Genomic DNA, 15160 nt, shown 5'->3' with positions numbered 1-15160 from the left:
TTTTTTTTAAGATTTATTATTTATACAACATTCTGCCTGCACACCAGATCTTACTATAGATGGCTGTGAGCCACCATGTGGTTGCTGGGGCTTGAACTCAGGACCTTCGGAAGAACAGCGAGTGTTCTTAACCTCTGCGCCATCTCTTCAGCCCTGTTGAATTGTTTTTAAGTAAAAGATGTAAAATAATGTTTAAAAATAAAAGTCAGTGCTGGGAAGATGGCTCAGTAATTAAGAGCACAGTTTGGTTCTCAGCAGCCATGCCAGGCAGCTCACAGCCGCCTGTAACTACAGTGCCAGAGAATCCAATGCTCTCTTCTGGCCTCTGTGGGCACCTGCCCTCAGAAACACACTCATATGTAGACATACAAACACATGGGTGTGCACACATGCGCACGTGCGCACGCACATACACACAGAGTTAAAAATAAAAAACAAATTACTAAAGCCAGGCAGAGATGTGCAGGCCTTTAATCCCAGATCTTGGGGGGCAGAGGCAGATAGAGGCCGGTGGATCTCTGAATTCGAGGCCAGTCTGGTCTACAGAGCAAGTTCCCGCATAGCCAAGGCTACACAGAGAAACCCTGTCTTCAAAACCAAAACCGAGAGAGAGAGAGAGAGAGAGAACCAAACTACCATACAAACAACAAATGAACAAAGAAAACCCAAATCATTAAAAAAAAAAAAAAAAAAAAAGCAAGCAGCGAGAGAGGTACATCTGCACAAAAGCCCCGAAGCCGCTGGAGTGATCTGAGGCCAGGAGACACGATCCTAACCTCTGGGGTCAGGTACGTTCCTCCAGGAACGTACCACGTTGGTGTTAGGTCCAAAGAGAAGTTCATGAGGTCGCCCCTGAGGTCCAGTGTTTAACCTGAGTGTGGTTAAAATAAAGCCTGCGGGCTGGGACAGCCAATAAAACAGTTGCCCTGAATTAAAACAAAATAGCAATATCACAAATACCATAGAAAACCAGAAGGAAAAAGAGAGAGAAAAGGCGGGAAGGCGGTGGAGCGAGTGCTGAACCCTTTTTGCTCTTCTTTCTTTAACAGAGAATAGTCTCGTTCTCTGGCGCACACTGTGTTTTAGTATAGGCGCACATCAGGGAATGGCTAGACCTAGTTACTCACCCTATCCATCATCTCACTAAATTGTTTTTGCGGTAAGAACATTTAGATGCTGCACTTACCAGTCGTCAAGAATGAAACGTGTTGTCACTAAACATAATCCCATATTGAACAATAACCTCTCCAACGCATTGCTTTTTTTTTTTAAGTATTTTAATGACATTTGTGCCAATCCAGGCGTGCGGGAGCCAGACGAAATCTTGAAGGAGTTTTTGTTTTGTCTTTTTGTTTTTGTTTTTTCCTGCCACACTGTGGGGCCTGGGAATCAAACTCAGCAAGTCAGGCTTGGTTGGCACCGTTACCCACCGAGCCACCCACCGGCTGCCTGATCTTTGTCTTTTTTGCTAAAAGAAAATTGCGTTCTGTTACCAACACCCAATCCCCTTAGCCCTTCTTAATTACGTTATTTATATGAAGTTTTTATTTATGCCGGTACAGTGAGTAAACTGAGAACAAACACATGAAATTAAATAATAATGAAAAGTGAAATACGAATATGGAGTGTGACTGAAACATTATGCTTGGCCTCAGTTCAATTCCTCATGTATAATAATGATGTTAGCTTTACACTGAAGAATGACGCATTTCCTTTAACTCCTTCTTGTAGGTAAAGCTACCATGGGCCACCAGGGGGAGAAACTATGCTTTGGTTTGCAGACATTGAATAAATTAATATAACACGTAAGCCTTATTAATATGACAGGTAAATCCAAATTTAGCATAAAGTAGGAAATGCAGAGCCTGGGCTGTACGCATGCCAAGCGCGCGCTCTTGCATCAGACTGCATCGCCAGCCTCTACTGAAAACAGTTTTATGTGGGGATACACGTAGACAGAGCGTGGGAAGCCCTCCATGAGTGTTAGGCTTCTTTTCCAATTAATAAGACATACGGAATTACCTAGGGTTACCATAGTCTCAAGACGCTAGAAGTGTGACCTTAGTGCGGTGTGTAACTAAGTCTGACGTACAAACACCTGCGGGAGTTCTCGGTACGTGAAGTGGCTGCTCACACGCCCCCTCCTTTGAAATGAAGACACGTTTATGAATTATCCTGATTCAATTTTATCCTTTTAGCAAAATGGCACCAACCCATTTGTAGCCTCCACAAACGACAATAGCCTTAAGTGAAATTAGAGGAAAAAGTGAAAAATGTTTTAGTATATGAAAAGTTCATCACACTCGAAAAGGACAACATAAAACTAGTTTTAACTCAAGAAAAAAAAATTGAGACAGTTTCCTTATGTAACCCTGGCTGACCTGGAACCCACGGAGGTCTCTCTCTGCCTCTGCCTCCCGAGTGCTAAGATTAAGGGCATGTGTCCTAAAGTATTTTTTAATTTGATTTTTGGTGTGTGTATGTGTATGTGTACCTGTGTGTGGCTATATGCACGTGAGTGCAGTGCCTATGGAGGCCAGAAGAGGGCACTGGCTCTCTTGGAACTGGACTTCTAGGCATTTTTGAGCCACCAGGAATCCTTGGGTCTGTTCTGTAAGCTGGTGTGGCTGTGCAAACCTCTGTTCCTTACTGTGGAATCCTGGGAGGCCAGTGCAGGCTCAGAACAGAGAAGCAGCAGACGTGTGTCTTGTTATTTACACCAGGAAGATGAGACATGGAATGGGATGTTCCACAAAAAGGGAACTAGGCAGAATATAAAAACAAAAAAGAGTTTCTCCCTAACCCCCTGTGTGGTTAATGCCCAATACTGGTCACCACCATGCTTAAGAGTGTGCATGTGTGTGCGCGCACATGTGTGTTGTGCATAAAGATGTGTAAAAAGAGAAACCTTTTCTTCTTGGCAGGTGTCCTTGTGGACCTGGGTCTGGAGGAGAGTGGGATGGCTCATCAGAGAGCAGAGAAATATGTTGTTCGCCTGGACAATGAGATCCAAAGCAAGTTTGAAGTTTTTCTGAGGAGGGTGAAGCAGAACCCGTACACACTGTTTGTGCTAGTTCATGACAACTCCCATGTGGAGCTAACCAGGTGATTGCCTCCGTGTGAGAGGGTCCAGTACGTCTCCCGTAGCAGGGACTGTTACCTGAGGAAATCCTTCACAGGCCTGCCGAAGGGCCGAGACCCTCGCACGGGTGTCTTCCCGTTGGCAACGTTCTCCTGATCATTCCTTGCCCCCTCAGCTCTTCTAACTTTCGCTGGTTTTCATTTTTGTCATTATTGATTTATTCTATTCATGTACATTCATGTAACACTTGGGCACACAGAGAAATCAGAGAACAACTTGTGGGAATCGGCTCTGTCTTCTGCCATCTGAGTTTCTGGGACTGAACATGTACACGCGCGCGCGCACACACGCACAGTTACACACGAAAATGAAAAGAAAGATAGGATAAAATATGTGTTTTTGAGTTTGCACGATAATCTGGCATGCCAACTAACTAAACAGAATTGAGAAAACTTGAGCAGTGAGACTCTCTGGGTTGTGAGGGCGGAGAGGCCTCCCAACCCTCCTCCCAGCCCTTCTCCCAGCCCTCCTCCTGACCCTCTTCCCTCCTCCCAGCCCTTCTCCTAGCCCTCCTCCCAAGCTAGAGGAGCTAGAAGCTTTCACAGTAAAACTCAGCACAGATGAGCTGCTGTGGCTACATGCCTGAGGCCACTCAGAATAGCTTAGGAACAACTGGAAAGCCAGGAAGCAACGAGCCCCCAAATCTATCCGGAAGGGGTAAGGAAGACTATAAATCTCTTTGTCAAATCATATTTGTTTTGTGAGACAAGATCTCGTTATAAAGTCCCAGGTGGCCTTGAACTCTCAATCTTGCCTGCCTCGGCTCCTCATGTGCTTCCTGATTTCAGGTGTGTACCATCACACCCGGCTCTCGGCTCACGTTCTGATTGTATCTGCTCCTCTCAAAGACGACAGCAGGGGCCACCTCCACCAGTCGGCGTGCTGTGGAAGCGCTAACCTGACCTTTGCTGTTCCCACAGTGTGACTTCGGGCTCTCTGTCACACGGCGAGCCCACCCACGGGCTAGCTGACCGAGTCATTAATTGCAGAGAGGTCCTAGAGGCGTTCAACCTCCTGGTGCTCCAGGTGAGCTCCTCCCCATACACGCTGCAGACCCAGCAGTCTCGGGTGAGCCCCAGCAATGAGGTCCACTGGATACAACTGGATGAGCTGGTGAGTCTTCCTGCCTAGCCGCTGGCAGTTCCCCATGACACAGAACCTGGGGCGGCATTGCGTGGCTTGGTAGAAGTCAGCGCAAATGTACCAAGACCACTAATTAATACAGGGCTCTGTTTTTCATAGGATCACAGTGGTTTTGAAATGGGGTCTTGCTTTTTCTCCCTGTCTGGCCCTAATACCCCGGCCGTTCTTCTGAGTGCTGGGACTGTGGGCGCCGTGCCTTCGTGTGCTAATTATTGTAACACTGACAATGGGTGACTGTGTCCTACGGAAAGCTCACTGGGTGGCAGAGTTCGAGGCCAGCCTGGTCTACAGGGTGCGTTTCAGAGACAGCCAGAGCGACACAGAGAAACGTTGTCTTAAAAAACCAAAAATAAAAATAAATCTGAAGAAAGAGGAAAGAAAAATATAAACAAAGAGATAAAACAAAGTCTGTGCAGTCACAAAACTTTCTTACTACTCTGGGCCTTCTTAGTTGAAAGACAGCGCTATGTCGCACGTACCAGGATTCTCTGAGGGCGTCCTTGTGTCGCATCCCAAAAGAGGTTCTCATTTGCGTAGTGACGATAAGTCAGCGAGGGAAGGGATGGTGCTTTGTGTCCAGTCGAAGGAGGTGGAGTGTTCATAGTGCATTGCATTCTTATACTCCATTTCAAACTAATGTTTATTTGTGAAAGGAGTTACCGTAATTGGATAGCACCAAAACACGTGAGTGTGTGCAGGAGCCTGTTTAGTGTCTTCCCAAGCTCTGTGGATACATCAGAAGAGAGAGCTGTTTCTAGACAGAAAAAAAAAAAATCTGGCCTGTGTATCTGAACAGAAGCATAAAGAGAACAACCAAGGCGTGGTTTCTGTGGGGCTACATGTCCACATGCCTCTCATCGTTCACAAAGTTCCGTGGAAGCGCCATGGAGGTGTCCACAGCCGATTTTCTTTCACCTCCCACCAACATCTCTTCACACACGCACACACGCACACATGCACGAGCACTCACGCCAGGGGTCTTCACCGGGGGTCTGCTCTGTTTTCACTCAGGAGGACGTGGGCTCCGAGAAGCTGTACTTCGGCTTGAACGAGTACAGCAAGTCTCTGCAGTGGGGGGTCGCCAGCCCCCTCCTGAGGTACGATGAAACCTTTGAGAAGATGGTGGGCACGCTCCTGGAGAGGTAAGGAAGGGCGCTGCCCTTTGCTTTCGCCGTATGTCAAAAACAGTCAGCTGCCTGTCGGCCCCTGTCACAGTGACTTTGATGGTGCTAACGACACGAAAAGGCCAAATAAGAACGGCTCTGTCAAGATGCCTTCTACTCCTATGGGTTTCGTATGCCCATCTAAGGAGAATAAATGCAAAGTGTCCCACAGCAGGACCCAGTACCATTTTCACACTCCTCACTGTCTCCTGGGCAGCTCCACTGCAGAGGGACTCTGTGTGGAAGGCCACTCCTGACCTCTGGCCAGTCTCCTGAGGTTATACTTTAGGCTTTGCTCCTCTTTGCCGGCTCGCTGTGGGCGAGCTTCGCAGATGGCACCTGAAAAGCTAAACTTTACTTTGAAAACGGTGGCTGCACGCTCAACATGAGTAAGGAGTGAGAGGCTTTGAGCATGTTCCTTCCTGGGCCATCCTCTGGTTCCTGACCATTAAGACCGAGAGTCTTAATCCTTCTGTTTAGGGGTAATGCCCCTTGACCTGCCTTCCCTTTATTTCTCAGTTCCAAGTCAAACTCTGAGAGACTGGATGGTTTTTTGTTTTTCTGTCTGTTTTCTCAAAGCCTGATTCATAGGCTCAAAAGGGGTGACACCCCCTCCTTCCGGCCCTCAGCCCCAGCACTCTGTGTGACCATCCCAGATGGGGCAGGGTGGTAAAACAGACTTCCTAACACTGAACCTGACTAGGTAGAGCCTGCTCTTTAACAGTCTGCCCTATGACCCTGAAAATGTTTTATAAAAAAAGTGAAATAAAAATAAAGACAAGTGGACACACTAGTTCAGCAAATGCAGCTGCGTCAGGGGGGGCGCGGGCTGAGAGCGGGGCCAGCATTCTCACCAACCCTGTGCCGTTAACCTCTGGTAACTGTAGATTCCCACAGCGCTCCATGGGACCCTTTTTACTTTCCTGTCCAGCTCCTTTCCCAGCTCTGACCATGTCTGCCAACCCCGTGCCCAGAGTGCATGGCTTGTATTTTAAAAGATGGTTCCATCAACTTCGGTTATACATTTTGTAATACAAAGCCGCAATTACAGTTTAATGCAAACAGATTGGGGGAAATTTCACCATTAAGTCATAATTTTGTCCAAGTGTGGAGTGTAAATGTCTGTATTTTGGAGTTACTATTTGTTCTAACTTTGGCTTTTTTTTTTTTTTTTTTTTTTTACGTGAGCCAGCAAAATAACCTGAGCTTTACTATAGCTCATTACGTGGTTTCTTCGCTCTAGCATTCTGCCAAAGCTAATGATATCCATGACTTACTGAATGCCTGAAAGCACCAGCCCAGGGCTGGCCCCACTGCAGCTTTCTGTACCTTCCCCCAGTCCGCAGAACCCTGCAGGACAAGAAGACGAGACAGAGAGCCAAATCCAGTCCAGACCCAGCTCTGTGACCTGTCAGAGGTCTGGAACAAGCGGCTGATGTCTCATTCGCACGCTCACTCTCCTATGAAGGGTGCAGTGGCTGGAGTGCTAGTCACCTTTGGTACATCCCCGTCTAGAGCTCCAAAGGCCTGGTAGTCATTTCACGACCCGACCTGCTGTGTGACCCTGGGCTTTTCTAGGCGAGCTTGTGAGCGATGGTCAGACTCTAAAGAGAACTCTAAAGTAGAGCAGAGTGCCTTCCCTGCCCCTGGGCAGCTCACGGGCTACCAACTAGCGGCCAGGAGGAGTGGGGCAAGGCTCCTCAGCACTTGGCCAGGCCGGGGCACCTCAGTCAAACCCCAAACAGCCCTGCCTTGCCACTGCCTGCTCTCTTATGCAACCACTAGGGTCTCTGTCCGTTTGTCATCAAGTCTGCCTTCCAGAGGAAGAGCACCAAAATTTAATTTTCTACACAGCCCAATGACCAATGTGACAACATGGCCAATGTGACTCTCAGGTTTCCTAGGCTCCCTCAACAGTCTCTGGTGATAAAAGGTTCACCACTAGGGGGCGGTCTTTCTCCAGTTTTCCTAGCTCCATCCAACTTTTCCCTGCACCAGCTTACTTTTTTGTTTTGTTTTTTTCAAGACGGGGTTTCTCTGTGTAGCCCGGGAATTCACGCTGTAGACCAGGCTGGCCTCCAACTCATATCCGCTCGCCTCTGCCTCCTGATTAAAGGCATGAGCCCCTGCCACCTGGCTCAGCAACTCACATTTTTTATTGATACTTATTTTTATTTTGTGTGCATTGATGTTTTGCCTGCAAGTATGTCTCTGTGAGGGTGCTGGATACTGGGAGTTATAGGCAGTTGGAAGCTGCATGGGTGCTTGGAATTGAACCCAGGTCCCCTGAAAGAACAGTTAGTGCTCTTAATGGCTAGGCCATCCCTCCAGCCCCCCCAACTCATATTTTTTGTGGGAAGATATATTTCTGCAATTTATGCGTTGGTGTATTTTTGCTTTTTATTATTATTATTATTATTATTATTATTATTATTATTATTGAAACAGCATCCCATTTTGTAGCTCAGGTTGGCATTTGCACATTAGGTAGCTGAGACTGGGCGTGAATTCTTCTATCCTCCTGCCTCTGGCTCACACGTGTTGGGTTGCAGGCATGCTGTAACCACGCCAGCCACAGTTAGCCGTTTTTAGCGTCTGATACGCCAAGAATAATGACAGCCATGTCGTTATATCCTTTACTGCAGCCAGACACCTGAGAGCTGAGCTGGCAGTGCCAACCCAGGGACTGTGACTCAGGTCACAGTTAACCTGCACGACCCGTGTGGCTCAGCCTTTAATGAGCATCTGAATTGCCAGTGGGGGGAGAGGGGCTGTTCAGCTCCAGGCTTGCTCTCCAGGCCTGTCCCGGAGGCGGTGCCCGCGGCCCTGTGAGCAGGCAGGGCCGCTAGGCCAGCCCCCAAACCCTAATTTACCTCCCCTGTCCCAACAGCTGATACACGCACTGGAGGTGCAGCTGCTTCTCTAAGGTTGGATCCGAGGTTGCTCCGCTCAGCAGCCTCCCCCTGCCGTGATCGGCGTTTTACCGCGCGTGCCTTGCTGCTCCTGCGCCCGGCGCTAGCCTAGCTCTCTGTGCTCCGTCCTAGGCACCCCCGGCTGCACAGCATGGTCGTGCGCTGCTATCTCCTCATCCAGCAGTACTCAGAGGCCCTGATGGCCCTCACCACGGTGGCGTCACTCCGGGACCACAGCACCCCAGAAACGCTCAGCATAATGGATGACCTTATCAGCTCCCCGGGGAAGAACAGAAGTGGCAGGGGGCACATGCTCATCATCAGGGTGCCCTCGGTGCAGCTGGCCATGCTGGCCAAGGAGCGGCTGCAGGAAGTGCGCGACAAGCTCGGGCTGCAGTACCGCTTTGAGATCGTCCTGGGGAACCCGGCCTCGGAGCTCAGCGTCGCGGCTCACTTTGTGGCTCGGCTGAAGGTTAGCGAGGGGCCGGGCGCCGTCTGTTTCTGTTTCCCAGGGTGTTCAGAGAAATGGCACCCAGCTGACTGGGTTGACCACGTTTTACACGTGTGCGAGTTTGACCTCCCTGGACAGGCCAAGCTGAAGGAGGCCCTGGCTTTTCTTGATTGAAACCAGTTCCTATAGATCCCATCGGACCCCTTTTCCTACGGTCCTGCAGTCGGGCGTCATGCTCTCCAAGCGCAGGTGCGAAAACGGAGGTGACCTGATGTGCCCCGCGCTTCTCCACCTTGCCCTCTAGCCCACGGCAACCTGTTTTCTCGGGGGGGGGGGGGGGGAGGAGGTAAGCCTCTCTCAACCTCTCGGCTCACTGATTCTCTCCTGCCCTCTAGCCTGGATGTCGGCTGGAGGCTGCTCCGGAAGTTATTCCTTTTTCTTGGCACTCTAGAGCAGCCTCATCCAGCTGCCTGGCATGCGGATGCCCAGCTCGCTGCTCGTGTCCAGTTTGACGCAGCCTCTCCGGCTTTGGCAGGGCTGGCTGTGGCGTCCTACTGAGGGGCTCCATGCACGAGCCAGCCCCTTGCTGTTCCCTCTTTGTAGCCTGGGACTGTCTGACCCCTTCACCTCCTGTCAGCAGATCTCCTAAGTCCTTGCCTGATACCTGGCCCAGGCTTTCCTGGAGGACTTTAACAGTCTTCCTTGTCCTAGCCACTAGGAAGCATTTCATGAAATGCCCACATTCTTACGGATGTGGGGCTGAGCTGGCTACTGTATGCAAGAGTCACACATGCCGTCCACACTGCACGCTGAATCCCAAGCTCCCCTATTCTGGGATAGGCTGGCTGAAATAAGAGCACGTGGTCTCCAGGGGGTCGATTTCCACCCGCTGCAGTTTCCTCTCTGCAAGACATGAGCCGGGTGATCTCCTCAAGATGTAACTTGGAGATTTTTCTTTACTATTCATAAAGAACTTTACAAAGGGTAGCTTGACTGTTGCCTAAACTGAAAACCCATAATGCTTGACAAGCAGGAAGAATAAAATCATACTCAAGCAGAAACTCATACTCGGTAGCATTATAACATTTCTGGGTCAGCTATAGATATATGCTGACAGCTTATGGACTAAGTGGGCTGTCTGGGGTCGGACCTGCAGCTTTCCGCAGAGGGGTTTCTTCAGATGTGCAGAGGACGAACTGAAGTGTTTGCCCTGCATGAGGCCGGCTCTTGGTCAGCCATCGGTGATCATCCTTTCTCGCTTGGGGAGGGGCGGGGCGGGGGGGGAGAGCGCAGCCTGTGTGGTGTTCTTCTTGCTGGAGCCAGTAGAGAAATGCAGACACTGGATTTTTACCCGCTCTGAGGCATTGTCGGTTGGCTGTGGGGAGTAGGCAGGAGCAGTCTTTCTTCCTGGACTTTCTTGTAAGCAGATGTCAGTCGTTACGATTGTAGTCATGGAGAAACATAAAATTATGGTCAAAGGCCACCTTATAGAAAATACCTATGGTGAATAACAAAGCCCTCCCCCAGCCCTCCCCACGGCGAGGGACGGAGGGAGAGAGGGAGGGAGAGAGAGGTCAGGATCTATCAGTGGCTTATAAAGACCTGCCCTCTGGGCCACTGTTTGAAAACACAGGGAAGCTGTTCAGCACGCACCCTGACTATCATCGCAGTGCTTAGGGGGCGGGCCCTGGTGAAGACCACCCAGTGTCTGTGTGTGAAGGCTGCCAGAGCTTACTTCCCCAGGCAGGGGAGCCTCCTTCCTTTCTGTGAGTAGCTGCTGGACACCCAGCCTCATGAGAGAGCCCTAGATTCTCAAACCTCTGCGTCCATCAGGTTCTCCTCATGTACTCTCTGCGTGAACTCCCACTGGAGTGCTCACCCCTGGGCCAGTCCACCTCTCACAGGGGACCCTGCCTTGCGTATCTATTTTAGCCTCCTTTGCCACTCTCAGCAGGCGTGGGAGTGCCTTATCTTCAGTCCGGGGTAAAACCCAACACTGCTCCCATTATATGAGCCCACTTTTACGTTTAGCCCTCTTTATCCTGTTACACGTAGGGCAACAGGTGACAAACATTAAAATTTTAACCTTAAATAAATCAGTCACTTTGCTCATCAAGCATGGGCGCTTCTGCAATTGCTTTGGTCAAGAGCCCAGTACTGAGCCCAAGTTCTTGCTCAGTCTTTGTGTTGGCTTACGTGCCTCCAGGAAGAAACCCTTCCGAGCTCCTTGGAAGGAGTCACTGTCATTCCTCGCAAGCAGAGTTTGCTGGGAAAGCGTGGCGCAGGGCTCGGTTGTTACTGGTCAAGAATAAGTGTGAGAGTGTTTAGCGCTCCTCCTTGAGTGCTGAGACACGTTATCTGTTCTCCTGTTGTCAGCCCTCTTTACCCTGACCTTATGCTGGCCTTGAACTCACAGAGATCCGCCTGCCTCTGCCTCTGCCTCTGCCTCCCTGAGTGCTGGGATTACAGGCGTGCACCTGTAACCGTGCCTGGATCGTGCTCTTTCTTACATCTGAATGTTAGCTTGTAAGATTTTTATAGGTGTGCTACCACAACTGCAGAGGTTAGGTACCAGAGGAGCCGGAGGAGTCCCAAAGAAGGGGGAGTGGAACCTCTTAATGTGGAGAGAGAAAGGGGAAGTAGAAGAGGATTAAGGAGGGAGTGGTATGGGAGAGAAGGGAGGAAGCGTGGGGAGGAACAACTGACTCTAAAGGCCATTTGAAATTCCACATGGGCTGGGCAGTGACGACACACACCTTTAATCCAGTGCTTGGAAAGCAGAGGCGGTATGGATCTCTGCTTTTGAGGCCAGCCAGAGTTCCTGGACACGGAGAGGGGCAGGAGAGATGGTTCAGCAGTTGAGAGCACTGACAGCTCTTCCAGAGAACCCACATGGCAGCTCACAACTGTCTATCATTACAAGATCTGACATCCTCATATAGACATACACGCAGGCAAAAAAAAAAAAAAAGTCCCCATAAAATAAATAAATAAATAAATAAAAGAAAAACCAAAAAGAAAAAACAAACAAACAAACATGGAAACCTACTACTGTAGAAGCTTCCTTATTATACCTTGATTTTCAAAGGCATACAAATACAAAGTCTCTGTGTGTGTGTGTGTGTGTGTGTGTGTGTGTGTGTTGTGTGCCCACACGAGATATAGAAAATAAAAAATTGAACAAAAAGTAAAGGTGTGAGAATAGTTCGGGTCCTTTGGGACTCTGGTTATCTTTGAATGTTGGTTACCCTTCATTTAATCCTCTTTCTCCCTTCTCCCTTCCCCTCCACTCTTTCAATAGGGTCCCACAGTGTAGCCCGGGTTGGCCTTGAATTCAGTTCTTCTGATTCAGGGTCTGGAATGCTGGGATTACCGCCAGTAGTAACAATTCTGGAGTTTTGGTTTCTTTATAAGACAGAGAAATATTATAAGAACATGCTTTTGGGGAGCAGGAGAGATGGCTCAGCGGTTAAGAGCACCGTCTGTTCTTCCAGAGGTCCTGAGTTCAATTCCCAGCACCCGTGTGGTGGCTCACAACCATCTACACTGGGATATTAGTTATCTCTTGCCTAGTAGATTTCAATGCATTTTGAGCTTAGCAAAGAAAATACTTTAATTCATAAATAAGTGTTTTTATAATAAATATAATTAACAATAACTTTTAAATTAAATATAATTAACATTTTTACGATAACTTACATAATTACTTAATTAAAATATTTATTAATTTTTGAGATGTGTTCTCACTATGTAGCCCTGACTGGCCTTGAACTCAGAGATCCACCTGTCTCTGCCTCTTGAGTGCTGGGATTACGGGGTTGTGTCACCATGCCCTAAACAACATCTTATTTCTTAGTCCTTGTTTGCTAAACCGTTATCAGAAGGGCCGGGTAAGCCCCGCTGGAACACTGACATAACGCCTATTTACATGCTGTACAGGCAAGAAATCATAATCTTTACAATCGATTTACTTAAGCTAGACTATTTTCTTTCATTCTAAACCAGGAAATCTGGGTGCTGAAGGTGTGCCTTGTCTGTTGGCATGCTCGCCTGGCACGCCTGGCACACCTGTCCCTTTGATTCCCCAGCACTACGGGAAAGCAGGCATGGTGACACAAAACTGGACTCAGCTCTTGGGAGGCCGAGGCAGGAGAATCAGAGGTCCTGAACTACACATCAAGTTTAAGGCTAGCCCGGGACAGGCAAGACCTCGTCTCAGACACAAACAGAACAAACCATTGCGGAGCCCTTTATTAGTAAAGGTCCCGCATGGATATGTGTTGTGGTAATACGTGAGAAATTGGTGCTTTGTGGATACTTTGTGAAATTAAGAGCACACTGAGAACTCTTCCGGTAAGGGCAGTTGCTTTTCCTTTTGATCCAGTCTGGTCAGTCTTGTGAGACTTTGGAGGCCTCATGCCATCATTAGGTTTGGTGGGGAGCTGAATCCACAGCATTCAGAGAGTCCTGGGCCGGCTCTCCCGCCTAGTTCTATTCCCTGGCCTCCTTTTACCTTTTATTTCATACATGTCTCACTGAATTGCCCAAGGGTAGCCTTGAACTTGGGAGCTTCTTCCTCAGCCTCTGTAGTAGCTGGGATTACAGTTATTTTGTTTGTTTGTTTGTTTGTTTGTTTGTTTTTTGAGACATGGTTTCTCTACACAGCCTTGGCTGTCCTGGACTTGATTTATAGACCAGGCTGGTCTCAAACTCACAGCGATCTGCCTGCCTCTGTCTCCCTGAGTGCTGGGATTACAGACATGTGCCATCATGCCTGGCTTTATTTTTTTTTTTTTTAAGATTTATTTATTTATTATTTATACACTGTCCTGTCTGCTTGTACACCTGCAGGCCAGAAGAGGGCACCAGATCCTACTATGGATGGTTGTGAGCCACCATGTGGGTGCTGGGAATTGAACTCAGGACCTTTGGAAGAGCAGCCAGTGCTCTTAATCTCTGAGCCAAACCAGAATTGGGCTAACTTCATTATTTGCTTGATTTAAATGTTTTGGATGAATTTTGAGAGTCTGTCTCAACTCCCTGACAACTGGAACTGTCCTTTCTCATCACTGAATCCCAAGAATTTGTCCACTCTATGAAAAACTATAGTTCAGTGACAGAGCCAGCAACTGTAGCCATGGCCTGCACGTTTACATCACAGGTAGGGTGCTCCAGTGTGCTTCTCTGGCCTTTGAAGCTGATGCAGGAGCTTTGCCATGCTTTGTGCTTTGAGGGCAGCAAATGGAGAGGTGGAGATGGTGCGTAGACCTGTGATCCCGGCACTTGAATAAAGACAGCAAGACAAGGGGTTCAAAGTCATCCTCGTAGGGGATTTGAGGCTAGCCTGGGCTACATAAAACCCCATCTCAAAGATCAAAATCCTGTCACAAAAATAAAAAACAAGCGTTCCAGTATGCAGAATGCTTGTTTTTATAATGTTTTTATAATGCTACACACTTCCTGGAGACCACAGGAAGCTTGGTGTGTCTGAAGTCTGGATCCTTGAAAATATATATAAATTTGAATAAGGAGTTTTAATGATTTCTTCTGTATCTCCTCTACAGACCTGGAGAGGAAATGAGCAGGAAGAGTGGGTCCCCCAGACATACCAAGACTTAGAAGGTCTGCCCTGCATAGTGATATTAACTGGCAAGGACCCTCTTGGAGAAACTTTCCCCAGGTAAGATGTGAGTGACAGTTCTGCAGCTCCAGTTTCCCGGCTGACCTGTTGCATGGTTGATGGACCAGTTTCAGGTGTCTGGTGGTAATTGTTTCGTGCAGGGTCAAAAGACATAGAGCCCAATTAATTCTCTCCTTCAGATTTCCAGAACCACCAGGTCTGGAATGGAACCAAGCCACAGCTGGAAAGCAGGTGTACCCCAAAGCAAGGTAGCCAGGGAGGCTGAGAGGAAAGACAGGAGACAGACAGACAGATGGACAGATGGACAGGCAGTAGAAAGGTATTCAAATATATATGATACACATATATCATGTGTAGATGGTAGATGGATGAGTGATAGATAGGCAGATGGATAGACTGACAGATAGTTAGATAATGTAGAGTTTAAATAAAGCACTTTGTCTTTGTTCGTCTGCTGTTCCGTACTCCTTTTAGGATCTAGGCAATAGCAATAAAGGCATCAACTGAACGTTTACTGTGTGCGTGTCCGGCCACGCCCTAAATGCCTCCTGTGTGTTTCGCCTCTTTCCTTGCATCAGCCTTCTAAGCCAGCCTTCTCTTCCTAGCTTTGGCACTTGCTTTTTAGTGACACTAGAGCTGAAGCCTAGGCCCTCACACATGCCACGCAAGTTTTCTGCCACTCAACTCCACCTCAAGCCTTGTCCTCTC

At 48.4% G+C, this 15160-nt stretch overlaps 1 protein-coding gene across 1 annotated transcript in view; it reads left to right on the top strand.

The window, feature by feature from the left end:
• The window catches only part of Greb1l (GREB1 like retinoic acid receptor coactivator), a 239450-nt gene that overhangs the window by 197118 nt on the left and 27172 nt on the right, over positions 1–15160 (top strand). Inside the window, exons 17-21 of the mRNA XM_060377680.1 lie at positions 2925–3105; positions 4063–4255; positions 5297–5427; positions 8493–8832; positions 14376–14491. Of these exons, the coding sequence (XP_060233663.1) occupies positions 2925–3105; positions 4063–4255; positions 5297–5427; positions 8493–8832; positions 14376–14491 (961 nt within the window). The remainder of the gene's footprint in view (positions 1–2924; positions 3106–4062; positions 4256–5296; positions 5428–8492; positions 8833–14375; positions 14492–15160) is intronic.

Source organism: Meriones unguiculatus, chromosome 2, assembly GCF_030254825.1.
Source record: "Meriones unguiculatus strain TT.TT164.6M chromosome 2, Bangor_MerUng_6.1, whole genome shotgun sequence".
NCBI classification, from domain to species: Eukaryota; Metazoa; Chordata; class Mammalia; order Rodentia; family Muridae; genus Meriones; species Meriones unguiculatus.
The sequence above is the reverse complement of the archived record's forward strand: the minus strand, read 5'-3'. Positions and strand labels throughout refer to the sequence as shown.